Below are 27,801 nucleotides of genomic sequence, written 5' to 3' on the forward strand. Positions count from 1 at the left end.
TCAAAGAAATTACCTGTTACCATTGTCATTGTAAACTCTGTATGTGCTGTGTTAGAAAGGAAATCTGACAGGTTCAGCAACATTAACTAAGGGGGGACAGGGCTTAGTAAAGAGTAAAATTATTAAATTGTATTGCAGTAATTACTTGAATGGAGCCATTGTTAATGTTGTAAGTTCCACCTTTGCTTTTCCTGCTATGACAAGTCAAACTGTCTGCTGATAGAAAGGTTCTCATGTTTTGATTTTCATTTGAAGACCAGATGCCAATGAAAAAAATGCAAGAAAATGCATTTCATGTTCGTATTGAAGAGGTACTGCACACTTAAACATGTTTTTTGAGCTGTAAACTAAATGATATGACAGTAGTGTGATGAAACAAATCATTGCTGGTGTTGATGTTGACATTTCTCACCAAAGTTATAAAAATCGGTATTTCATGGGTTGAAAATGGCTCAACACGCCATCTACTGTTTTAAATCATCTTGAACCTTTCAAGGCCAATGCAGACATAGAGTTACCTGTTTGAGACTTCTTTATGTCATGAAATTTATATAAAAAAAAGAAAGTTAATGCCCTCTAATCAGAGGTAGGTGGCCCACCTCCACCAGCACCCGTTCTTGAGTGGGAGTATGTGAGACCGTGCTCATTTTTAATTCGTATACTGATCGAGACTCATCTTTCACGGGAGTTTATGCTATCTTTTACTAACCCTCTACTTAGTATTTTTCCATTTTGGTGCAATGATCACAAGTAGGACTCGTGCTTTTGATGTCTGTAGAAGCACCAGCGGACTGCATTCTTTCCCTTCCGACCATCATATGGCTCGGCAATGGTTGCAGATGGCAGCAGGTCCCTCAATAGCAACACACTGCTATGTACATTTGCAGCTGGCGTTTTACATGAAAGTGCTATTTTAACTACACACTTGGGGGCATTACTGGGTTTGTGTTGCTGTCCATTTTTCTCTGGCCTGGGGACGTCGCTGAGCAACTCCTGCCTTACACATCCATGTTAAATCTTGTGTAAAGTGTCACATTGAGCAATATGGTATCCTAGTGACTGCAAGGATACAGAAAACAGACGTGGATTAAAAATGTCAACATGCTCCAAAAGGAATGATAGTCAAGGATGTTTTATCGCCCCATTTCCTCTTAGAGTTTGATATAAATTTCTCCAAGCTTGACAAATACTGTGAAAGATGGCATACGTAACATTGAGTCTGTCCAGATATAAAATAGGAATGTCACTGTAAAGTTTAAACACAAGAGAGGAGTACAGCTGGAATGAGAAATTTAAACAAACATCAGTCAAACCCACTCAGGTTCCCCCACTGTAGAGCTTGAGCAGCGAGGGAAGCAAGTGAAACAGCTTCAGCAAATAGTCGGGGAGAAACATCTCCCACTTCAAACTCAAATAAATTTTAATCATGGGGGAAACGTCCAGAGATTTCAGATGTTTGGTTTAAAATTAACATGTATTCCACATACACACGTACTACACAGTGCGGTCTTTTTCAATCTTGCTTTGGATTCTTGCTGTTTGCTGAGGGGTGAGGTAGAGAAATGACTGAATGGCAGACCTGCTGTTGGCTGAATTATGATCGAGATTGCATGTTGATGGCGTTTGCATCTGGAGTGTTGCTTGGCTATATGAGAGGTAGAGGATCTCTGTGCCTCACACAGGAAACAGCCCTGAGCCTGCGAATGCACTGGAGTTTATGTGTGTGTATGTGTGTGTGTGAGAGAGACAGTTTGTTTGAATCTGTGTTTTTTCGGATCTATATGAGATAAAGCTTTTGTTAGTGTGTGGGCATGTAAAACTGTTATATGTACAGATACTGTATATATTGTGTGTATATGTCTGTTGAGAAGAATGTCCAGGATGTTATTATGCTTCTCCATAGGCTGAGGCCTTGTCCTTTAACAGGTCCAGACACAAGTGACAGCTCCAGCTCCCTGTGGAGAGAGAGAGACAGAGAGAGTCTGAAATCTTTGTCGTCTGTGCTCTTTTCCATATATAGCCTTTGATTGTAGCCTGTCTCAAATCTACTGCTCATAACATACTGTATATAGTGGTAGTCCACTGATGTACTGTATATTAAAACCCATGAGAGTGGCTCTCAGCTGGCGTACCTTCAGGAGGCTGGGTCATTGGAGGCTTCAGGCAGTACATGTGGTATCCTCTGTCACAGTCATCACAGAACAGCAGCTGGTCCTACACGGGCAGCACACAATCAACATCTTAAATCGTGTATGAAATGTGTACAGGGGGCAGAAAAATAATTATAAACCCTAAAATGGTGCTATACAAAAAAACGAACTTATGTGGCTGCCCTCTGGGTTTATGATAATAAATTATAATACAGCTTTTATTCAATAAGAAAACATATTATTGAGTCACTGACTGGGTATGATTTTTTTTTTCAAACCTGTAATGAAAAAGAAAACCTTTTTCACATGATGTGTAATTCATCAAGCTTATACAGTGTATATCTGCCTGGCATACATTTAGTGTAATGTATTGCGTATGACAGGCTGAATGCTGGCTGTGGAAAGGTCACAGCATTAAAAGAAAAACATGTCAAATTTGACGCAGTTCAAAGCAAATTCAAAAGGAAATCTGGTACTAACATCTGAACACTGACGTTTCCCTCCACTACGGTATACGTACGTCATTCTCTGAGGTTCCACAGAGACTGCAAGACTTGCACTCGATGCACTGCCACTGGTACGTCCTCACCGCCTGCATCATGTTCTCAGTGAACTGCAGGCATGTGGGGTGACCTGTGAAGGGCGAAGAGGACAGACGAGAAGAGTGAAGAAGAAAGGAAGGAAGGAAGGAAGGAAGAAAGGGAGGAAAGAGTGGATAGCCAGAAATGTTTACAAAGCAAAGTCAGTGGTATTTTCTCATGTAAGAGTTTATAGAGATGTGGCAGAACATCGAAACATATTTACATCAATTTCATCTACATCATATTTACAGCAGCTGTATCTGTTTGCCCCGGTGCTGGCTTCAGGCTTTCAGGCACACTGATGATGCATTTTCTATATTATTGAAAATGAATAAAGACTATTTCCAATATGCTAAGAGTTTGTAATTTGCTGCATTTTATTTTAAGTAATTCCTTGATACTATAGATTGGTCTTTTCAATTTGTTTCAAAGAAAATAGGTTATTGGAATGCAATGCTTTCCCTGGTTGAGATAAATAAGAAAACCCCAGAAAACATTATTTCTCCCTTCATTCAGAAAATACTCTAAGATTGTCATACAACAGCCAGCAGTAAGTGTTAAGTGTGTCTGTGATTCAGGCAAGTGTAACTGCACGCCATGGCATTGATGGTTCATACAGCTGGGCGAAAATTAGCATCAAAAGCCATCTAGCCACAAAAGACAAGTGATTATACTGTGTGTCTGGCAAAAAAAACACACATGCAAGTGATGCGTGTGCAGGAAAACACAGCCAAGCAGTATTTTATCATCTTCCCTTAAATGTACAGCCGAGAATACACACAAAAAATGATATTTGGTATATGTAAAATTATCTTCTTGTTCTTTATCTCAATAAAAAACATTTTATAGCTACTCCCAATGCCTTTTATAGCCTCCCCACAGCCTCACCGTGCTGTCAGCAACTTATGAGCACAGTTATCTGCATCACCGTGGTATCAATGGGGTATCAATGAGCCATGAATGAGCCATAATCAAGGATGAACTAATTTACATCTAGACTGGAAAAGCAACCAGAAACATTGAACACATAACCTGTCAGCCTCTGACAGGTGAGTAAAGAAAAACGGGACCTGAGTAGAATTTATAGCAGAGATGTTTAAATTGCTGCCTGCCACCCAAAATCAAAACGGGGAATGACGGTTGGGAAGAAATAGATTCATATATTCATAGATGGGCCTATCATCGTAAATGCATAGCACTTAGCACCAGGTATTAGAATAAGCATTTCTACTCACCATCTACTAAAATAAGAAAGAATCTAGTTTTTAAAGACAGAGAGGAGCAATGGAGTGGCGATTGGCTCTTACCTCTCGGCTACCTGTCCTCTTTAGCCAATGGAGTGACTCAAGAGTCCACGTTCATCCCTCCCCCTTCCACATTAGTGGCCAGTCATGTAATTTACTCCATTTTCTCTGGTCCACCATGTCTGCTATTAACTTTTTCAGTCCAGAATTAATTAGGATGTAGCCGTGTCGTTTAGCCTATTGTCTTGATTATCTGATGCAAGCAATGTCAAGTGTAAGGCGTTTACTTTTTGTTTATGAAAAATGGAAAATGCCATAACAGTAAAATCCATATGAGCATGATTAAAAAAGAAACCACTGGTGTCCATCAGAGACCAAGTTATCAAGAAGAAGCTGGCTTTATACATAAATAAAAGAGTTCAGAATAATCCGGTGACTTTTCAGGTAGAGGTGTCTTCAAGGTGAGCCACTGTAGTCCGGTCTTTGCTTTCAGTCTTTCACTTTTCCCTCAACGAAAACATTTAATCAGAAAAGGATTTTTATTGCCATGAGGTCCAACTAGTCAAGCCGTCCTGTTATCAGCTGTCAGCCACAGCATCATCATCGTCTGAAAACAAAACGTCCAGCTCTGCTTCTTCAAAGCCATGAAACGTGGAGGCCTCGCTGTCTGACGCGTTGCCGAACAATTCTTCTAGAGCACTCATCTTCCTCCCATCCTTCTTCACTCCTCCTCTTCCAGCTACCATGAAAACATCAGCGTCAGAGCAACACAGACAAGGCCACACACTGTTGCAGCTGTTCTAAAAAACTACCGTAGCAAGTAAAAACATCTCACTTGCTGAAATGAATACCCTACTCACAGTTGAGCTGGTTCGAGAAAATTTTTGTTGAAATATCCAGCAAATGCGCCTTTGGCGGGTGTGGAAAAAAAGGGGGGAAAAGAAACAGAAAATGCAGCCAAATGTGCTGAAAGGTAATGCATGAAAACTGAGCAACAAAAGACTGAAGGCATGTCTTCAAAAGGCAGAAGACCTTACTGATGTACAAGGCTGACATGGAGGAGCATGCAGGATGAAAGCAAGCAGCGGGGCCTATGAATCAATATTATTTTAAATGAAAAATTGCAAAGAGTTCCAGGAGTTGGCTCTCAATTCTCATGGTCTACAAGGCTCATCGATAACCCATTGAAAAGACACTGTAGCAACATGAAAGCTCAATTCACTGCACAACATAAATGTCTAATGAAATTTACATCATCAACCAAGGCCTAGCTAGACTTTGTAATGATAGAATACTTATTAACGTACTTTCCAAAATATTTTAGCCAAAGAAATTATGTAATTATTACTCCATATATAAATATATATATCTATATATATATTTGATGCAGAGTCTTAACCTGCATCGGAGACACACCATTTTAGTCCATGTAGCACAGATAAACATCGCAAGGAAGCCAGGAATACACATGAACAAGATTGTGGATAAAAAGGAAGCAAAGGGAAACAAAAATGAGATGTGTAGTAAACACAAATTAAAGAATGAAACTCGCAGACGGCTAACTTCTGAAAATCTTGTTTATTTTGTAAAGAAATAGTTTGGCCTTTTCGTGAATATGGTTATCGTCTTTACTAACGAGAGAGACATGAAAAGATTTATATCACTTTAATGTAGGTACGCTAAATATGAAGCTAAAGCTAGGTGAGGGTTAGCTTAGCTTAGCTTAGCCTGACTTAAAGACTGAGAACTGGGGAAAACAGCTAGCGTAGCTCGGTTCGTAGGTAACAAAATCTGCCTACCAGCACCTCTAAAGCTCATTAATCAACCTATTATATCTTGTTTTTATAATTAATGCAAAACGTCCCATAAAATCACAACCTGACGTTTTTATGCTTTGGACTTTGTATGCATTAAACAAACGTATTTAAACAAATATATAATGTGTTAACTAGTGAGCTTTAGAAGTGCTGGTAGGTAGATTTTGTTACCTTTGGACAGAGCCAGGCTAGCTGTTTCCCCATTCCCAGTATTTATGCTAGGCTAGACTAAGGTAACCGGCCACTGTCAGCAGCTATATATTAAACACATAGCAATGACAGAGTTATCAGTCTTTTCATCGAACAAGAAAGAAAATAAGTGTATTTCTCAATATGTTGAACTGTTACTTTAATAAGGGTTGTATTCTCTTGCTGTGCTCTTAAAGTTACTCATATGACATTCTTTTAAATCCACTAATTTGACTGGCAGGAAACAAAACTATTACTTGTGGTTTAAATGCTGATGTCAACAAAGAACCAGAAGTTTCAATGGAAAAAGTTGCAGATGTTGGGGACTCACCAGAGCGTCCACAGTCAGAGCAAGACACCAGCTCCTCTGCCTGGCCTGTCTTCCTGTTTGAGTCCTGGTCGCCCAGGCAGAAGTCACAGTAGTCGTTGGGGATGATGGCACCATCTGGGCCCTTCTGAGCTGTTGGCAGGGACAGACACATGTAAGGAAAAGTATACATGAGCTGCCGTTTATTTCCTGACAGCTCGAGGTCAACTGAGATATTATAAACTGTGATTTGAAAAATTGCATTGTTATACGTTACTCTGAATTTAAAGGTGCTGCTCTCTGGAAAGTATTAGGGCATTCCAGAGCTTCAATTTTCAGAAAACGTCTGTAGCTCTATGTAGCATCTTACGTTTGTGGTTGTCTGAGCTCTGTGGAGGAGATGGGGCCATTTCTGTTTCCTTTTCCTCCTCACCCTCCTCCTCTGCCAGGTGAGTGTGGGTGTAGTGGTAGCTCAGGCCGGGCCGGTTCTTGTAGCGCTTTCCACAGACTACAGATAGAACATCACAGGTCCATTAGAAAAATGTAAAACCTTGTGCAACATAGATTAACTAGGATGGAGTAGTAAATTAAAAAGTCTGCTCAATGTCCACCGTCATCCCTGCCTGAAGAAAAAATTAACAGATTTTATGCAAGATGTCAAAGAAAACTTCAACTCACTGTCAGTTTTCATCTTTGATGGCTTGCACTCTACAAAAATCAAGTATACACTAGAAATGTTCAGTTTAACCTGACTGTCCCAATGCATCCACACCATGCTGCTATATATGATGCTATATTTCTAACTTCAGAGAAGCTAGTTAGTAAAAGGACACACCGAGGCACACTAAAAGTATCAGCCTACAACTTTTGTAACAAACAATGACTTCTTTGCGTTAGGTTTGCCTGCTCTTTACATTACTAACGTTACTGTGGGTTAGTGTAAGCAAGCCATTAACGCTTGAGCTTAAGTTTATCTTGTTGTTATTGTACTGTGACACCATCACTTAATATGTAAATATAATTAATATAAATATTTAATGAATATAAAAAGAAATGAAGGAAGCACTTTGTCTGCTAGAATTACATTGCACAGACTATATATATTTAGTCTTACATTGTATTAGATTTTGGAATAAATGAAGACTCTTCACATTGAACACAATAGAGCTGTAGCCATCATAGAAGTTTCTCATTATCTATCTAGTGCGTTATTGTAGTGCTGCAGTTTTGCTACTTTTGCGGCCATTTCTGTCTCAAATTTAGTTAGTGTGACCAAATAAGACATAGATGGAAAGCTATCCATCCCTTTATAAATGACCTTGTGTTGCCCTTGCCACTCCATGGTTAAAAACTGATAACAATTATAATTTTCCAAAAGAAAAAAAAAAGAAGGCCTTACAACACTTCTACAATGGCTACATCCGTGGATCACATCACAGCTATAGAGTGACCTAAGAAACATGCATCCCTCAGTGCAGCATTAGCTGAGCTGCTGCTAGAGCGTGATTTGGTGCATGCCTTGCAATGAGTAAGCATTAAGGCAAATGGAGTAGCGTTAGTGTCGTGCAATGCTTCCACTGCAGGAGGAGATTTCTGTACTAGCCTAAAGCATTTTAAAGCATTAGATATCTCCAAAAGATTAGCATTCAGTCAGCCATTCCCACACCAGATGCCCATGAGCAGAAGGGCCAATCATAAAGACAGTTCATGGAGCCCTAGAAAGACAATATGGCAACAGGTTCAGATACCTTCTTCAGCCTTTTTTGAGTTATGCTTTTGTTTGTATCTATCTGGAACAGAGAAGACACAAAAGCAAACAATAAAGGAAAGACAGAACAAGACACAAAATGAGGATGAAATTCATTTGTTTGAGGCTCAGTCAGTGTGGCTATCTCTGTCCACATCCCCATGGCAATCCATTCCTGGGGACTTTTGCCCAAGTACGTAAGTGGCATGCTAGTCAGGTCTGGATTAACAGCAAACTCTTTCTTCATGCTGCAGAGGACTGCTCTTAGAAACAGAAGAGGAGAGGGCTACCATTGGAAGATGAAAGAAAATGACTCGTCTGATAGTTTTCTAAAAAATTTGGAGCAGGCATGTAGAGAAAGGTTTCCTGACAATACATCATAAAGGAATTAATTTACAGTAGGTAAAATATTAAGTCGTTTTTAATGGCCAGGTCTAAGGAGAACAGAGTTTCTCCACTTCCTTGAGCTTTAAGAGACACTGGGATTCTGAATTTCGACTAACATCTGAAGAACAAACTAATAACCTGATCACATAATTGCACACGAATCAAGCTTTCTCTTCTCTTACTGTCACAGACGTATGGTTTGTCCTGGTCGTCAATGTTAACAGGTTCTGACCTCCGGCGACTTGATCCTCTGCTCTGAAAGGAAAGACAACGTACATCTGATATTTAATCCTCCAATGTATGAACATTCCAACACAAATTCAGGATATTTGAAAGCTGTCATTTTGAGCATGTTAGCATGCTGATGTTATTTAGCTAAAAGCACTGCTGTGCCTAACTACAGGCCTACAGAGCTGCTTTTGTCCTAGAAAACTGTGAAACTGTGTTATCATTCTCTTTTAGACCACACACACATGTAAAATCTGTGTTTTGTCTCTGACACTCACTTTGCCTCGGTTTCTGTTCTTTCTCTTTGGAGTATCCATTTCAAAGTCTTCATCATCATGGAAACCGTCCCCATTTTCTTCTGCCTCCAGTACTCTCTGCAGAGTGCGAACACACATAAAGAAAGAGAGAGAGCTAGGGCATGAAAAGGTTAAAAAAGAGGGTGAACAGTACAATGTAGAAGTATAGCTTAATATTCTGATATTTCCACTGCTCTCGGTTGTAGTGAGATTATTCATTTTAAAACTAATGCTACTATCAAATTTAATACGCATCAAATTTCCCCCCCCCCAATGGGCAGTTTCATCCTTGGACGAGAGACAGAGAAACAGGGATGATACTGATGAATTTGCATTTTCAGACCATCCAGTAAATTCATTTTTTGTTAAGACCTTACGTATATGTTTAACGTGGATTGTCAAGGCACCTTGAACAACCATGGATATAAATGTCTGTGAAGATTCACAAGAGTCATCCAGGTCATGCTATATCTAAAAATGCTAAATACAGTTGCCCTTGACTTTGTACTCCTAGCTATGAGGATATTAGATTTGCATCTACTAAAACAGGATACTAAGCATAACTTAATGATGTCTGATACACAACAAACGTATAACAAAAAAAACATATACCTGTATTTCCAGCAACGTCTCCTCTTCCTTACTGATGCTGTTTTTTTTCTCCAATAGGCTGTCTCCCCTCAGGAGGGCCTCCAAGGCTGTGGCCTCCCCTGGGGGCACCTCACGCTTGGGGGCCAGCTCGGCTTCTGAGGAGGACATGGCAGAGCAGAATAAGATAAAGAAGAGTATTTGAGATGGTAGGTGTGTGTGTGTGTGTGTGTGCGTGTGTGTGTCTGAGGCGGTAAAAAGTGTGTGTGCATTCAAATTTACTATTCACATTGATTGGCTTAAATATACTTTTATATACTACCGTAGTTACATTTCCTCTACTGGCTATCTGCAGGCCACTTGAGTTACCAGCTTTTAAATCACTGCTTGTAAGCTTAAATTGTATCTCTCTTCTTTCCTCTTCCAATCTACTTGAGCTTTCTTCCTCTCCCTCTTTTCATTTCCACAGAGATGAACTTGCTGCAGCATTGACTCTGTCCTTGTCTTTGAACTAATAATAATACTAGGATGAAAACAGAATGAAAGCAGGGATGTGATAAGAAAGGCAGGGACTGAGCCGGGCTACCAAGACTGTAAGACACTGTTATTGAATACAGAGCTGCTGTACCACTTTGTCTCCTTTTTTCCCTCCTCCTCCTCTCCCCACCATACAGTATGTACCTCCTCTCTGTTCTCTGCTGACACCCTTTCTCCTCTTTTATACTAAATCCCCCCCCCCCACCATTTTCTTTGCCCTCACCCATCCTCTTTCCCCTTCATAACCCCACCGCCTCTCCTTTGACTCTCCGGGGCAAACATGGAGAGAATACACCAATCAGCCACAACATTAACACCGGTCATTTATTTTAATGTTTTAACTGATCGGTGTAAGTGGAGCCAAAAAGCATCCTCCACTCCAGCCACACATGAAAAAACATTCATACAGACCCAATTAAATCTTTGCCAAAGTCCCAAATATGTATATAAACAGCCCTCAGTGTCATCTACCCTCGCTTGCACCTTTATTCCTCTCATCAGATTAAACAAGGAATTTATATTCTGAGGAAAGCAAAATGGCTGCTGAGGCACAGCCCCTGACTTGAGCTGTAACATGCAAAAGGAAAAGCAGAGAATCTACAAAAACAAGGAATTAAAATTCTGGTTTCAAACTCTTTCAAAGTAACCTTGTGACAGAGCCTCTGTATATCTTCACACACACAGACAAACCTCTCTGCTCAGGAAGCATTAAATAAACATAAAGCATTTCCAAAAGCCCGAGAGAGGAGCACTCACATTCCTGTATTCTGTTATGATAGATATCTGGGCCAAACTGCAGAATTGGATTTCAGAAAAAAAAAACAACTGTAGACTTCTGCTTGTTCACCCTCCGCTACAGAGGCTTTCCTGTCCTTGCTAACTAAAGTATATCACTACTTTTCTCTCTCTTTGTGTGCTTTGGTTGCTGGTTGGTTGCAGCTCTGAAGAGTTTCTTCTCTTTTTTTTTTTCCTGTAAATGACTGTGTCCTCTGCTTAAAGCTGAGTCGTTTTCGGTGGAAACTTCTGGAGTATTATATTGCGTCTGGAAGACAGCGAGGAGGAAACAATGGTGTGGCAAAGCAGAAACAAAGACCTTCCTTTATGTCTCCCCTGTATCAGGTTCTTGGGGCATTCCTTTGCTAAAATCCCCTATAAAACACACATATGCATGCATGTATGCACACACACACACACACACACACACACACACACACACACACACACACACACACACACACACACACACACACACACACACACACACACACATAAAGAAACACACACTTCCACCTCACAAGACTCACTCACATTCTAATGCCTCATGGACAAATGATTATAGAGGCCCAGTTAGGGTGCCTCTGTGCTGTAACAGAGAGCAAGAGTCATGTGTGGGAGTGCTTGTGTGCTCATGTATGCATGTGTGTATGTGCGTGAGTGTCTACTGCCAGAGAACAGTGAGAGGAGGCATTGATTCAGGGGAGAGAATGAACCTGGGGACCTGGCGAGAGAGACGGGCTAACCAGAGCCAGATGGTCAGATAGCGCCAGATACCGTCAGATAACGCCACTCAGCACGCCTACAGCTCTGTGCAGCTATACAAGAGGACAAGAGGGCACAGACATAACGTACAGTATATGTGCATTTAAATGAAAGTTCCTTCAACAGAAAAATGAGAGGGTGCGCCAGTTATTGTATGGTCAGTACTGCTGTGGCCATGGCTTTTAACTGTGTATACATGTCAATGTGCTGCTGGGCTGTGTGTGTATCTGTGTGTGTGTGTGTGTGTGTGTGTGTTGTTTGTCTTACCTAGTCGAAGCTCACACAGGCGGAGCTGTGGATCCAGAGGAGGGTGGAGTCGCCTCTTCTTTCTCCAGCAACGAGCAGGGTAGGTATACATCTGTCCCACCGCTTGGCCTGGACGCACAGACAGACACACACACACACACACACACACACACACACACACACACACACACACACACACACACACACACACACACACACACACACACACACACACACACACACACACACACACACACACACACACACACACACACAAACACAAATGCACACGCACACACACACAGACACACGGACACACACACGCACACACACACATATATAGTATATGTACACACAAGCGGACACATAGGCACACAGGAAGAATTTTAACAACCACTGGCATGCTTACAATTTTAACAAAACTTGCTCTGAGACCTCTCCACACACATTCGCAAAGCCACACACACAAAAATACACACAGTGGACTAGTCTTGTTTTCTTGACACTTAATATGTCCCAATTTCAGTGTTCAGGCCAATGGTCCACATATTCAGAAAAATCCAGCTCTTGTGGTCAGATTCCAGAAGCTGTTTGTTACATAAAAATCTGAAATTTTGACAACAATGCTTTGGGTAGTTTATCAGACATATAAGTGTGGAAATGTTACTTAATATTTAGAATAGTTTTACATTCAGTTTTACTCCAAATAACTATGTCAATAATACTGCCTTGTCACTATTTCAGCAAAGCAGGCTTCTTTTACTTGGATCGAATATTTTGGTCTCTCCCCTTGTGTCTAATCATATTCCTTCATTAGCTTAGCAGAAGAAAAAAATGGAGGAAGAGAAGGTTTTTTTTTTTTTAATGCATGCATGGACAGAGAAAAAAAAATCAAGAAAAAAGCAGGGGAGGGATAAACCCAGAATAAATGCATATAATGTGAGTTAGTCGGCCACAAAGTATAGGGTGTGGCCTGAAGGGCTTTACATACAAGATGGAGAGCAGGCTATTTGTGTCCAGCTCTCAGCAAAGAGCAGATTGTTCCCTTTGGCTGAACAGGCGACCCAGATGTGAAGAACACATGCTGACTGCGTGTCTCAGGATAAATCAGCAAGTAGTAATTCATAAAATATACAAGAGCGGTTGATTTGATTTTTTTTTATTGACTTTTAAATCTCACGAATTAACATGTTAGATTTTGCAGTGACTTCCTGAATCCATAATTGATTACCTGGCAATAGCAGTGATAATAAGACTCCAAGAATTTACTTGAAATAATAAAAATAATACTTGATGTTTTTACAGTGAATTTTTAAAAAAAAAAAGAATTTTAAAAAACAATATGTAACATGCTAATAAATGAGCTTTAGCGGTTCTGGTAGGTAGATTTTGTGACTTTTGGACAGAGCCAGGCTAGCTGTTTCCTTCTGTTTCCAGTCTTTATGCTAAGCTAAGCTAACCTGCTGCGAGGCTATTAGCCTTCTATTGAACAGACAGATAAGAGATTTGTGTGAATCTCCCGATTTAACTCTACTCAAGATAGCTGATGACTGGATTTCACAACATGTAGAATTATTCCTTTAATAAAAGTAGGAGTAAAACGTTTTTTCAACCCTTGCAGTGTTTCTCACCGGGCTGTCGGTGGCGCTTTTCCATCCAGATGTAGCAGTTGTTCTGTGCCACACCAGTTTGCGAGTCCAGGAAGGGCATGCGCACACTGCGCTCGGCACAGAGACGGGCATTGTAGCTGCGACAGTGTTCGATGGCCTCCTTATAGAACTGGTCACCCAGCCTGAACACAGACAGACAGAGAAACAAGAAAAAGTAGCAAGTAGTGAGGCAGACAGACCTGAAAGAACACAGACAGAAGATGATCACTTGTAATTCATGTAATGTAATGAATCAGGCTCATTATCTTTTACTTCTACTGCAACTGCTCCATTCATTTCACATCTGAAGTAGATTGAAAAAATAATTCTTTGTGAACTCAAGTTACCCACAAGTAACATTATAGTCTTATTTTTGCTATTGATCCATGCTATTTGCAGCATGCTTTTTCGATATCTGCTTTCTGTGCACTGAGTCATTCCTGCTGTTGAAGTCCTATCAGCTGAATGCACGTCTTTGTGGATAGTTAATGGCAATAACATGTGCTGGGCGGCTGATGAGTTGATATGGTCTGCAAATCAAGTATACAGGTGGGGCACAATAAGGGCTGTGAAGGCACACACAATACAGGAAACAATTATGAACCATAAGCGTAGAAGAAATGTTTTCATCCTGTCAAAATGATAGATGAGTCAGAGGGCTGGATCGAAGTCCACACAATAGATGGGCTACACAGGTGTACACACACACACACACACACACACACACACACACACACACACACACACACACACACACACACACACACACACACACACACACACACACACACACACTTATCGACCAACCAGAGGGTATATATCAGGATGTGAGCCATTAATAACCTCCACAGTCTCTGTCTAGAAGCAAGATTTCTGCAGCTAAGATCATTATAGACAGACAGAATAAACCAAGATTATCTCACTTTTGCCACAGATTAAATATCCACCTTTAGTAGGTTATTCTTTATTTAATGACATAGCTGAAATCCAAAGAAGAAGATAGAGGGAAGAAAGTTCTGATAGGATTTGATCTTTAGCCAGAAGGGGCACCCATGGCTCAGCTTCAGAGGCAACAGACTGAACTGCTCCACCATCCTTGAGCAGAGTTTACTATTAAGTTACCTTTATTAAATGAAACAGACATAAAGGAGAATTTGATGTCAGTGTTTCCTATGTCTGATTTCCAGACATTGTCTACATTTAAGCCAACATGATCAGTGGTGCGGAGGTTTAAAAGGTTAAAAAAAAAGAAAGAAATCGCCCTCATGGGCCTATACCCAAAGCAGCAGGTCTGTCTCTGTTTATGTGCATACATGTCTATCTGTCTGCTCATCATCCTGTCTCTCTGACTGTCCGAGCAGAGATGGGCACTCTGTGGATTCTCTACACAGATATGTAAAGAATGCCAAGCTGGACGAGGACCAGCACTCTGGTCACACTGAATCTCACAAAGATGTGCAGTGTTTGAAAGCGGAGGGAGTGGAAGGTGGATGGAGGAGGAAAAGGGTGAGAGGGTAGAGCAAGTAGCGACAGGGGAGCGAACCAGATATTGCATGTAAAAGAAGAGGGAGAAAGGGGGAAATTACAGAAGACGATACAGCAATGATTTGCTAAAGAACAGAGAAAAAAAATATATAAATTAAAAAAAGGGAAAATGGAAACATTGGACACATGGAGTACAGATCAAGGTTCTCATCTCACAGCTGCGTTATTGCATCTTCCTCACGCTTGTAGAATGTGAATTACACACTGCTTTTGACATTTGGACAGCTGATGAGATTTTGTGGGAGGGAATCACACGTGTCTGTACTTTTTCTACTGGACAGAAACCTGATGTAATAGGACAGTACAGCTACTTTGCATGGCATATTATTAGGGGTGGTATTAAATATGACAGTTGAACAAAAGTGGCTTTGTACTGATCTCAGGGAGAGCCCGGCTAGCTGTTTTTAGTCCTCATGCAATGCTAAGCTAACTGTCTCCTGGCTCCTGCTTCATATTTACTACACAGATACGTCAGTGGTATCGATCTTCTCATCCAACGGCTAGCAAAGAGCAAATGAACATATTTCCAAAAATGTCAAACTATTGCTTTAAGGTACAGATATCTTTGCCTCATTCAAATTCAGTTTTTGAGAGGATTAGCAGAGAAATCAGCACTAGTGATGTACACCAGAGGTCATCCAAATCCTTGGTGTACCTATTCATATAATTTATTACAGTAGTAATAAATTTCAGTTGCAGCAGCAGCACTAGTAAAAAAGTAAAACCTCAAGTGGCTCTGTGTGCACCTTCAGCTCCACAGTGTATGTATAACATGTGGGCTAAAACACGTGGCGGTTTTTGCAGGAGACCTGTAGAAATGAGGAGTGCAGCTGGTGTTTTTGGTGCTGCATCTTTTTACAGTATAACAAACTGGCAGTCATAGTGATGTAGTCAAATCCAAATCTCCAGAAGAGACTTCCTGTCACATAACTCACATTCCCAGAGGTAAAGCATTATCTCTGCTGTCACTCTTTGTTCCCTCAACCGAAGTGTGTGTGTTTGTATGCATGGGTGTTTGTGCGTGTGTGTATGGACCTACAGGCATTTTCTCCTCATCTGTCTTTCCCTCGTTTCCTCCCTGTGTCATCCCATACTGCCTGTATGTTTCTGTCCCATTTCCAACAACAAAGCGCCTGTATAACGTCCCCGGGCGGCTTCATAAACTCTTACATAAGTGAGGGTTTGGGCCCGCTTGTTTGCCTGCCGTGCATTTGTCTGTGTGGTGTGTTCATGTGTTTGGTTGAGTGAGAGTGAAGAGACCCCATGCGTATGCATATGTGTGTGTCTATGTATGCCTCTGGGACCATCTATGGGCTGCATGTCCTGAGACATCCTCCCCCACCCCCTCTGAACCCAATTAAACCATCAGAGACTGTACTGTGCTTGTGTTTGTACCCATTAGTCGACTGTATGGCTGATCCTAGTGATGGTGCTTATGTAAGTCTAGTTTTGCATGTTGGAGAACACATTCCTCTTGGTGAGCAGCTTCCTGGATACTGATGGAATCTGCAGTTGCAACATGTGTCTGTGCGTTAGTGTCTGTGTGTACTACTGTGATTGTTTCAATAGCTCCCATACTAGCACAGAGAGAAGCTTTGTGCGTGATGGTCACTCTTATCACTGCCAAGTACAGAAGAATTGATGGGCCCTTTCATCAGCTAATGCTAATCATTTACAGGTCATATGTTTCCAGGTAGAAGCTTATAAAGATGGAGAGCGGGAGTCTCTCTGCATTTCAGTTCCCTCTTTTGTTCACTCTTAGTACATCAAGGGCTATGACCCTCACAAGTGCCCATGAATGAGTTACCACAGCCAGAGAGAGACCTCATTGGATGGCTAAGGTGCTAATTTCATTTGCACTGCACTTCAGGCTCAGTGAAAATGAACCCGAAGAACCAGTTGATTACCAAGGCAGAGCTTATGAACGTTATGAATATTCATACCTACATTTAACACTTAGCCAAGGGGGACAGGAAGTTCTATTAACTGGCTTTGTGTTTGCATCAATTTTACTCTCGTCTGCCAAGTATTTCTGTCTGTTACGTATTACTCACATCTCTTTCTTTTCCTCCTTGCTAAATAGAATAATGAATTACTGAAAGAACTCAGCATAATAAATCACATTTATTGTGATAATAAATAACAAATAACAGTTCATACAAATGTGGACAGTCATATTTCCCTCCACATTTGTGTTCGTCTCTCTACACCCCTGTTTCAACAATATCTGAAAAGTTTATTGTGACAAAACTTAGTTTCTTCTATCTTAGAGCTGAAACAATCGGTCGATTATTGTCAATTGACAGAAAATTAAACTGCTAAAATAATCATAATTCTTTCAGTCATTTTTCATTAACTTCTTAACTGTGAAAATTTGATTCTTTTCTTTGTCATACTGTATATGACAGACTAAATGTTAGTCAGATTCATTTGAATATGTCAAATAGAGCTCTGGGATATTATAATGAGCATATTTTACTATTTTCTGAAATTTTTAGACCATATGATTATTCAGTTAATTGAGAAAATAATCTGCGGCCCTGCTTAATTTAGAATTATATTCATCATGGGTATCATAGTTCCTGATTTTCTGTATTAGATTAAAAAATAAATATCATTTTGCCCTGAGGCAGAAGGTGTTTTGTCCGTCTTGTCCTGCTTATCTTAATTTACCATGATCACACCTTTGTCAAAAATTTCAACGAGCTCTCTGCTTTGAAGCAACGTCTCGAACTGATGACTGAGAGATTATAGCATCCATGAGACCACCAAAGGTGTTTAGGAGGCTGAAAATCTATTCAGGAGACGACATATTTCCCACCAAGAAATTTTAAATACAACTAATAGTGTCAGGGAATGGTGGGGGTTTATCACAAACTGGGCACAAGATAGTGAGAGGAAGAAGTCCAGTTTGGGCTAGGAATTAGTAAGAGGCCCAAAAAGAAGTTTAGTGCAGGGCAACAGCATATGGGCATTGATAGGCATCTTTGTGGCATGTATTTAGGCCAAACAGTGGGTAAGGCAGAGAGAGGAGGAGGAGGAGCCAAGGAGGCAGAAGGGGGGGGGGGTCCGATGTGTCCCGGGGCACACGTGTTCCCTTTCAAACCCTGTCACACTCATTTTCTCTCCAGCTCGCAGATATGTATACACACGAGCGCGTTCTCGCACTCTCGCACACACAGACACACAAAGGGAAAAAAAGGGAAAGGTGCAGGGTCCAGTCGGGGGGGGCAAGCAGCTAAAGAGGAAAGGGTGTTGCAGAGGGGAAACCTTGAATCTGATGCTGGTGTTCTTTTGCTGTGTGTGTGTTTATGTGTATGTGTGTGTGTGTGTGTGTGTGTGTGTGTGTGTGTGTGTGTGTGTGTGTGTGTGTGTGTGTGTGTGTGTGTGTGTGTGTGTGTGGGGGTGTGTGTGGGGCGGTGGTGGTTGGGGGGGGGGCATGTGCCAGCTCTATGTGCAAAACATTGAGAAAAAGATTGATCACTGCATGGAAACCATTCCCGGACATTCCCATTCCCTGGGCTAAGATAGACAAAGGCCAGGGTTTTGAGGGTGTAGCATAAATGTATGCAGTACATGCAGCCAGACAGACAGACCCCCCCCCCCCACCACCACCACCCCCAACACCACCACCCCACCCCCACCCGGCCCGCTACACACACATCACTCACTCACGCCTCTCACACAAACTGGGGGAGGGGCACATGGCTGCATAACTGCCCATTCATGTAACAAACATACACAATAAAAACACACAGTCCCAAACGCAGTGACCCCCCCCCATCTCCTTTACATTTCCCCGAATCATATGTCATATCCTTTCAATCCTTATGCTAACACAGTCAAACTATTTCCCACCTGAGTTCGTTGGTTCACTGTAAATCCAAACCTAATGATAAGAAAGACGGCAAACATACAGTATGCACATAAACACATCTCTGCATATGAATTACTATGAATTATTCTGCTCCTCTGAATACTTCTCATGTCAGCTTTTCATTAAGTCCCATCCTGCACGGTCTCCCAGGTTTTAATCACAAAGAGGTCTTTGTAAAAATGAGACTTTAAATAAATCAAGTAAATATGCACGGTTAAACATGACTGAATGAGTCTAGAAAGCCAGACGTATTTACTGCCAGCTGCTGACGGTTATAATTCATTTTTCAGAGCTGAGCACTGGCAGGAGAGGAGGGCTAGATCATTTCCATGTCCTTATTGAGTGCATATGATTTACCGGCCACATCCCGAGGACAGATGACAAGTGCGCCCCTTTGTTTCAAAAGGACAGTGGACTCACACAGCTGTGCTGTCTGTAGAGTGGACCACAACATTATTTCCAGTGGTAGTAACTCATATGTTACTTGATATTAGCTCTTACACTCCTACTCGATCATTTCACATACGGTTTTCTCTTGTATTATGGCATGGGCTTATGAGTGTATGTCTGTTTGGGTAGGTGGAGTCGCACGTACACATACGGTTTTCTGTTTTTCCAGATATTGGATGGAGTGGGGGAAAGTCCTGCCGTATATGAAGGGCAGATGGGGTGCCCTCCCACCATCTCTCCCTCTGCACCAGCATCAGACTGTCTTTCTTTACATGTACCTCCCTCTCTCTCAACAGATGGACCCAGGAGAGTACTGGGATGCTCCTAATCTGCTGCTCTACATGCAAAACTGCAGACACACAAAAACAAACACGCGTATTCCTACAGTCTCTACAGCCTAATCTGTATTGGTAGAATACAGAAGCTTAACTGATTTTTTTTTTTGGGGGGGGGGGTTGTTTTTTTTTTTGTTTTTTTTGTGGCAAAGTCAGATATTTTTTGGCTTTCAACAAACAGCTTTACAATATAGGTAGAGCTTTTATGATAGTGGTGGATAATAAGACATTATTACAAAACTAACTTGAGTGAAAGAAGATAGATGGTACAGTATATGTCTCACTCATCGAAACCCTTCGAATTTTGTAAAAAAAAGAAAAAAAAAGGAAATTAAAAGAAACAATTAAGTAACTACCAAATTCCTCTAAACTCGTGCTATGTTTAAAACACTGATATGGCCTTTTGCACAACAGATTTTGTGAAACTTTCTACCTTCTCTTTGCACATTCCACATGATCAGCGGTAAACGTGCTGTCAGCCAGCAGAAAGAGAGACATGCATTGGGGTAATATAAACTGATCTGAAAGTCACTCAAATCTCTGCTCTTTTAATACTTTTAAAGTCCATCACTAACTTAGTTTTTAATAAGGCTTTTTTCTTCATATTTGCGGTTGCAAATTTTGCACAATAAAGGTAACCTAACCGATGCAGCTCTATGGTAGACGTTACTAAAAATCTGAACTTGTTCATGCGCAGATCATCAAGACCAGCGCCGTTAAAAGTCCGCAGTTTTTAACAACTTCAAGGAAACTGCACGCCCCTCAAATCGGTGCTACGGTGCGGGTGTCCCCATGCGTGGAATGAAGGCCAGTACTGTATAATCACATATAATAATCTGCTATGCTCTTCGTACATCTATTCAACAGCACGAGCCGCGCAGCGAGCGAGAGCCGCCCTCTCAGTGCGCGCTTTGTGACTATTAATTGCATGAAATGATCTATGCAAATTCACCCGGTCCATCACTGACAAAGAGCCCTCCGTGTGAACTTTCTGTCAGCCGTGTTTACAAAGCGGGATGTGGACGAGGGCAACTTTCTGTCCAAGTGAAGCCCGGTCCATGAGAGTGAGCGCAGGCATTTACGCGCGGGTTGGAGATGCTTTCTCTGCAGATTGTGCATGGGTGCATGCTTTTACGGTAGTATTACACAACACAGCAAAAAGGCAACGGTACCTGCAGATAACACACACACGGAGACTGTCCAAGTACATGGCAAAATCGTTAATTGTGTGAGTCTAATTTAAACGCGCGTTTAATCCTATATAACTCTAATGCGCAATCACTAAATGCAATCAAACTATACAATTATATCATGAAATATTTAAAATTTACTTACGATTTTAGAGGATTATGAATGACAGTCGCCATTTTCCTGCAGGACAGTAACGCAATATTCCAAATCTCTGTATAGTTTGGGACCCTTATGAAAAAACACACAACAGCCAATGCGGTCCTGGGCACTGTGCTTCCTACCAATACAGCACCAGCATCAAGACATTAGGCGTGGCCTCAGAGAAGTCAGTCAAAATCAATATCCCAGTCCTTAGATTGTTATACTGTCGTGAAATAAACTTGATTTAGCTTTAATCGATTTAAAGTGACATGAATATCGTACACCGTGACCTGTAGCAGGGTGTCCTTTCAGTAGTTTTGATAGGTTTAGGGCGCTCTGACGCCTGTTTAGAGGATAGTCCACCAGTTTAGAATACAGTCGTAAATTCTAATTATTAAAAACTGTTCGAGGTCAAAATAAAATGCACCGAATTCGGAGAGCACACATTTTGAGCAGGTACTTTACTCCATTTTGAACGCCCATCGCCCGTCAACCCAATGAAATAAAATAATTTCCATATTATTATCCCGATGCGTGGCTGAGACGCTCACTAAGAAAACAACCAATGAAAGCTTTCCACGTCACACACTATTGTTTGCAATAGGCCAATGAATGACATTTGGAGGCGGGACAACATGGCTAGAACTTAATGTACAGTAGTTAGCTCATGAGGTGCTAAGTATGTACCGTTATATCAGTTCATTAAGGAAATAAAGATTGTTTACCTTTAACGTGAGGCGCATTTATTGACCTGTGAAACCCATCTTTACATTTACTCCTCTTAAATGTTCAGCGCCAATACCAAACGTGTCGAGAAGGATGTGTAGCTGACTTTAGCTCAAGACTGCTAATGATAAGAACTAGCTAACTTGTGCTAACACGTCAATACGCTGCTACGACTAGCTTCACACAGTGGCAAACACAGAAGTGAATGACAGACAACGTGGGGTGAGGACCTAATTTCGGGACCCAGACAGCAGGGATGAAGAAGCGGACCTGGCGAGAAGGGCAGCGACCGCACAGGCGACAAGGGGCTGGTCACCGCCGCGGCTGGTACAGAGACAACCGGCAAAGATCAACACAGGACGAACAGTGGTATGTTGAATGAAATGTTGACGCATATTTGAGGTACTTAGTTTAAAAGATGTGCTACGTTTCTTAGTCAGTAATGCTCAGCATCGCAAGTGTATGTGACGTGAGTAATTGGCTCTTATCCTTAGATTAATATGGAGCGTTTCTTCCTTTCTTTTCACAGGTATGGACACAGCAATGCAGGGCCGTCATATAGAGCATCTCAGAGGAGGTATGAGAACCAGTCTGCAGGTTCTTCTGCCTCGCCTTCCTCCTCCAAGGCCAGCAGTGCTGCCCCAGGTCAGTAGCAGTCACCTACCTTCTCCCCGATCAAACAAATAGGAGAAGATCTCATTTACCTTTGTCCAAGGAGTGGTGTGCAAGTGCAGTATCATTTGATGGGAATATCTCATATAATAAGCAGGAAGCTGTCAGAGTAACTAACACAAAAGCTGCTTCATATGGACTCTTGTCATGGACACTGGTAACACGACCACATGTGACGGCACTGTTAGATAACACTGCAACAGAAAAATAAACTTGGACCAATCTTATGTTTTAATCTTTGAAATAAATTGTCAGTATTCCAGCTGTAACCGGGATATTTGGGCGATGTAACTTAAAGATTGTGGAGAAAAGATGTGCATGATTGTTCTGTTGCCAGAGCTGCCTGGTTTCTACTTTGACCCGGAGAAAAACCGCTACTTTCGTCTGCTGCCGGGACATAACAACTGTAACCCACTGACCAGAGAGCAGTTGCAGGAGAAAGAAAGGGAGAAACAGAGAAACAAGATGCTCGCAGAGGATGAAAAGCCCAGAAAAGTAAGTCAACTGCAGGACAAAATAATTTCCATCTTTCTATATGTTTTCTCTTCTACTTGAAACTCCAACATATACTTTTTATTTTTTATTTTATTTATTTATTTATTTTTACCACAAGTGTAACCTTCAAGAGGAGTAATTTAAGCATAAACTAAAATGCCTAAATGGTAATTGTCATCAAATAAAAGCCTATCATATGAGTCCAATTTAAAATATGTAATCTTGAAAACTGAGCCGAGACATTACGGCCACAAGGAAAAATTGCTGGACTCCAAATTGTGATCGATCACGTACTTGGTTACTCATTTACAGCCACTGAGAGGACCATATGTGAGAATTCTGTGAAAAGCAACACAAAAGAGTTCACTGATATATTGATTTTGGTAAAAGCAAGTGGATGTCCTGTCTTCTGGTTAATTTCAAGAGAAAAAAAATAAATGTTTTCTCTTGTAAAATGGTCACAGGAAGATTGTGAAATCTTTTTTGTTTTTCTACCATTAGCGGGGAATTAGCCGTGTTCTAAAATCTGTGGGCCTGCACGGGTTTGATCCCTGTTTAACGACATCCTCTACTTTGTAGAAAGCACCAAGAACAGGACTGAACACTTCACTGCTGCTACAGAAAAGACACCTTGGCTTGTTACCTGAGAACTCCTATTGTAGGTACTGTATCCCACATGCATACAAGGACATAAAGCTGTTACCCTCGTACGTGTTTCAATACCCACAGCTGTAATACATTAAGGAAACAAACCCAGTGAAACAAAGACTAACTTTGATCCTAATCAGTATGTGTAGTGTGGTTTTCTTTGGGGCATTGCTGGCCACTAATAATGACACTAATCATTTTTGACGTGGGTTTCAAACCTGTCTTAATAAAAAGACACAAAAATCCTAAAACATAGTCAAAATATGGTGTTGCCTGAGAGTTTGAATCATATGAATTTATTTCACTTACAGTTGTAACAGCAGCCTAAATGATTTATATTCAGCCTGTTGGCAAACATTTATTTGAATAAATAGACACATCCACTTTGTCAAATAGCTGAAAAGAAGTGAGTAAATTATTTTTGTTTTGTGGATTGTCTGTGTGTCTCCAGGATGGTCCATGAGGTCAAGGTCAGTGGAATGAGACGCCACAAACTAGAGGTCCAGAGCACGGACAACAGCAACCCCAACACTGACAACTTCAGACTCATAGTGGTGAGTATACCACACACGCAGACACACAAGCAAAACACCTCAGGGCTAATACATAACTTCATATACAAACATTTTTCTACAAAATATACTTTTTTTTTTTTCTCTTTCTTAGTGTGACCATAATTTGCTTTTGCCTAATCCTCCCTCGTCTTTCTCAGGGGGACTCCGCGTGTGAGCGAGTGTTCACAGTCAACGACGTTTCTCACGGCGGCTGCAAGTACGGCATCATGAACTTCAGCAGCAGTAGCCAGGGCTCTCTGTCTGTGGAGATGTGTGATAACCTCTACTTCACCAACCGTAAGGTGGGAGTATTTATTTAGAGCTGAAGCAGTGATTCTGTATAGACATCTCTTGCATTTTACTGTACACGTGTTTTTCCCTGCATCAGTGTAGTGGAATATGTATTTGTTTTAAACATTAAAAATATATAGATAAATCCAGTAAATTGACTCAGACACTTTGAATCCCCCCCTTCAAGGTTTTAAAGTACACTATATCTACATTCAGAAAAATTGCAAAATCAGTGTATTAGTTCCTAAAGAAACTAAATGTTGCCAATGTGTGTTTTTAATCCACCAGCAATGAATTTTGACATTCCACTCTTGCTTAATGTGTTTCAGGTGAATTCCATCTGCTGGGCCTCAGTCAACTACCCAGACTCCCATGTGCTGTATCCTTCTTCAGCTTTAGTAGAGCTCTTAGTCAGTACATATGTCTTAAAACTCAAGTGCTGCTTTGGTTTCAAAAGAAACCAAAGAACTTTTTTTTAAATAGATTCCATAAAGTCACAGTCATTGTTCCACATCGTATTACCCTTTAGTTTTGATTTCCAAAAGTATCTTCTCAGTATTTGGTGGACGCTGGTTCTGTTTTCCTTGACTGAGCTGACTTTCAGGCTGTGTCTTGTCGGAGTGGCAGACACCCCTGGCTGCGTCAGTTTACTTCCCGCTTCCCTCTTCAGCAACTCCAACCCAGGTTAGATTAAACACAATTTTCTCTGGTGGATCAATTTATTTTAGACTTTCAAGCTAGCCTACTAAAATTGTATTGTTCTTAAGGCAGATTGCAGGGACTTTTCCCATAAAGCGTTGGTTTTGAAATAGCAGTTTTGCCAGGATAATTATGGTCCATTTTAGTCTTTGGCTCCTTACTGGGTTCCCAATCAACTGCATTAGTAACATGCTCATATGTCTGCAGACTGAAGGTGATCAGAGAGGTTATGTTTCATGTTGGTTTTGTTTGGTTTACCCCACATTAACATTTCTCCTCTTTAATTCTTCCCCTCTCTCCTCAGACCAGCCAGGGATGCTGTGTAGCTTTAAGATATCTACAGCCTGGTCTTGTGCTTGGTGTCTCAACCCACAGTTTGATAAGACCTTCAGCACTGGTCCGTTCCATTACCATCATTCTTTCTACTCGTAATCAAATATAATAATTGCAATCAGTCGTAATCACTGGCATCTGTGGAGGTCGTTGGTTGGTTTGGCTGCAGCTATCAGGTGTTAAACAAACTCTTAAATCACACTAACTTTGTTTAGACAGAAACGACACACAGCAGCAACACATGTTGGAAACAATCATAAAATTTTAGTTTTTTCTTTAAGGGCTACATACTCAGAAAAACATTTTAAAAACCACTTTGGGGTTCAAATTTGCTGTAGAGTCACAGATGCTTCTAATATCTTTTGAAAGACTGTCCTGATAGCAGTATGCAATTATAGTACAGAGTAACCTAATCGCTGATAATTGTTGTAGATGATTAAAATGAGACCATTGCATAAAGAGTCATAAATCTAAAATAATGATCTGTTCATGCATGTGCTGGCAGGCCTATCTCGTAGGGTAATTGTGAAAGATGCAGAGACGGGCCGAACACAGACATACAGCGTAGGCAGCGATGTCTTGGCTCAGCAGTTCGCCCTTAGGGTGAGTCAAAGTGATTACATCAAAGTGATTAAAGCATGTTTGAGTTCACTTGAAATATGTTTGTGTAGATTTCTCTTGGATATGACCAAGAACAACACCACGCAGAAGGAGAATACCAGACAAATAAAAAGACCTCCCTTTTTTCCTCAGGTTCCTGTGCTGTTCAATGGTTGCCGATCGGGGGAGATCTTCAGCATCGACCTGCGGCAGCGCGGCCGCAGGGATCAAAGCTGGAAGGCCAGCCGCTTCCATCAAGAATCAGCCATCACCTCCGTCCGCGTCCTCCAGGATGAGAACTACCTGCTGGCTGCTGATATGCTGGGCCAGGTCAGGTTTTAAACATCGGATCACACTTTGAGTTCTGCTATAAACATTTGGTTCCAAATTAGTAGTATGTTCGTTTTGTTTTGGTCCTGAGATGAGTTTAATGTCCCAAGTGGAAAGATTTGGCACCTGCCACGAGTCACTTCAGGGCCAAGAAGTGTGTTCCCAACCTGTTACGATTTAGTGGTTAAAATAATACACAGCAATGTTAAAATTGTAATCAAACTGTAAACTTTGGTGACTGACAAAGTGTAAAGAGAATGACAGAAAGGTATCATTTAGGAAAAGTAAGATTTCAATTGAGCTGTTTTGGCTCTTTACATTTAAGCCAAAGCTGAACTTTACAGCCTTTCACCCAAAACAAGTCAGTATGAGAAAAGTCCAAACTTTAGCACAGGATCCAAGTAAAATCCTGGTACCCATCAGAATAAAATGTTAACATGTAAACCCAGATGGATACTATTTTTTCTTTAACTTTGTGTGTTTTCTTCATTTATGTGCAGATCAAGCTGTGGGATGTGCGAGTGACAAAGCCAGTGCAGGAGTACAAAGGGCACTACAATGAGCATGCCTACCTTCCTATTCATGTCAATGAACCTGAGGGGCTTTTGTTGGCAGGTAACAGACAACAAGTCATGCTCTATCAATATATTCATTGAGTTTGCTTTTCAAAACATTCATTGTTTGACTCAATTGGGTTCTTTCCACAGTGGGTCAGGATTGCTACACGAGGTTATGGAGCCTAAAGGACAGCCAACTGCTGCGGACCATCCCATCACCCCACCCAGCCGCAAACGACCTGATCCCAAGCGTCGTCTTCTCCTCCAAGTTGGGTGGGTGCAGGGGGCTCCCCGGCCTGCTCATGGCTGTCAAACACGACCTGTACTACTTCCCATACAACACCGACTACCAGGAAGGAGGAGAGCAGCTGGCAGGATATTATGAAAACATGGAAAATGCTTCCTCTCATTGATAATTTTTGCCAAATACAAAAATGGTGTTATATTCATCTATTGTATAACTGAAAGGCCTGTATGCAGTGCATTTCCAAATGGTTGTACTGAACTTTTGTTTTATAAGATGACCTCAGAAAAGTTACATTTATATCTCAGGGGAATGTTATTTTTCACAGACTTTTTTGTGCCAAAAGAAAGTAGAAGTGCTACGTACATGAGTGCGCCTAATTACGACCGTTAGACACTGCTTACTGTAACCTTTTCAAAAGAAGTGTACTTACTTAAGACATGACTGACTTTAATTTGTAATGTCATTTAGGATGTTTCTGAATTTGAAATGAACAATACTGTGTTTATATTGTAGATTGATACTACTTTTTCAAATTGTCGTTTAAAAAAAAAAAGTCATTAAACACAGTGATCTATTGAATTATTTTTGTTCCCTAAATGACACAC

The 27,801-nt window shown here is 41.1% G+C and overlaps 2 protein-coding genes across 3 annotated transcripts; one reads left to right on the plus strand and one right to left on the minus strand.

The window, feature by feature from the left end:
- Nucleotides 1-248: 248 nt before the first annotated feature.
- Nucleotides 249-21,079, minus strand: dpf3 (D4, zinc and double PHD fingers, family 3). Of its 2 annotated transcripts, XM_040125436.1 has the most exons (12): nt 21,048-21,079; nt 13,488-13,648; nt 11,878-11,985; nt 9,559-9,692; nt 8,929-9,024; nt 8,605-8,677; nt 8,037-8,078; nt 6,659-6,796; nt 6,313-6,441; nt 2,671-2,783; nt 2,133-2,214; nt 249-1,955 (listed from the first exon to the last, which is right to left on the minus strand). In XM_040125436.1, the coding sequence occupies exons 1-12, from the start codon at nt 21,077-21,079 to the stop codon at nt 1,888-1,890; spliced, it is 1,176 nt and encodes a 391-aa protein (XP_039981370.1). In that variant the 3' UTR covers nt 249-1,887. The 2 variants fall into 2 exon arrangements, with proteins under 2 accessions (XP_039981370.1, XP_039981371.1); XM_040125437.1 differs by lacking the exon at nt 8,037-8,078.
- A 577-nt stretch (nt 21,080-21,656) lies between these two features.
- wdr21 (WD repeat domain 21) lies at nt 21,657-27,775 on the plus strand. Its single transcript, XM_040125021.1, has 13 exons — nt 21,657-22,139; nt 22,300-22,415; nt 22,780-22,937; nt 23,517-23,599; nt 24,037-24,139; nt 24,298-24,441; nt 24,760-24,809; nt 25,035-25,114; nt 25,434-25,526; nt 25,968-26,065; nt 26,216-26,392; nt 26,893-27,007; nt 27,100-27,775. The coding sequence occupies exons 1-13, from the start codon at nt 22,027-22,029 to the stop codon at nt 27,360-27,362; spliced, it is 1,593 nt and encodes a 530-aa protein (XP_039980955.1). The 5' UTR covers nt 21,657-22,026; the 3' UTR covers nt 27,363-27,775.
- The last annotated feature ends 26 nt before the right edge of the window (nt 27,776-27,801 follow it).

Source organism: Xiphias gladius, chromosome 4 (assembly GCF_016859285.1).
Source record: "Xiphias gladius isolate SHS-SW01 ecotype Sanya breed wild chromosome 4, ASM1685928v1, whole genome shotgun sequence".
NCBI lineage: Eukaryota > Metazoa > Chordata > Actinopteri > Istiophoriformes > Xiphiidae > Xiphias > Xiphias gladius.

What these genes read in the sequence shown, in the direction of transcription:
- wdr21 (XM_040125021.1), top strand. Translation starts at nt 22,027, where the DNA reads ATGAAGAAGCGGACCTGGCGAGAAGGGCAGCGACCGCACAGGCGACAA. An exon ending in CCTGAGAACTCCTATTGTAG is followed by an intron (nt 23,600 to 24,036) that starts GTACTGTATCCC and finishes GTGTGTCTCCAG; the next exon opens with GATGGTCCATGAGGTCAAGG. An exon ending in CTTCAGCAACTCCAACCCAG is followed by an intron (nt 25,115 to 25,433) that starts GTTAGATTAAAC and finishes CTCTCTCCTCAG; the next exon opens with ACCAGCCAGGGATGCTGTGT.
- dpf3 (XM_040125436.1), bottom strand. Translation starts at nt 21,079, where the DNA reads ATGGCGACTGTCATTCATAATCCTCTAAAATC. An exon ending in CCTGTGTGAGCTTCGACTAG is followed by an intron (nt 9,693 to 11,877) that starts GTAAGACAAACA and finishes TGTCCTCCTCAG; the next exon opens with AAGCCGAGCTGGCCCCCAAG. An exon ending in CAAACCATACGTCTGTGACA is followed by an intron (nt 8,079 to 8,604) that starts GTAAGAGAAGAG and finishes TCTCTGTTCCAG; the next exon opens with ATAGATACAAACAAAAGCAT.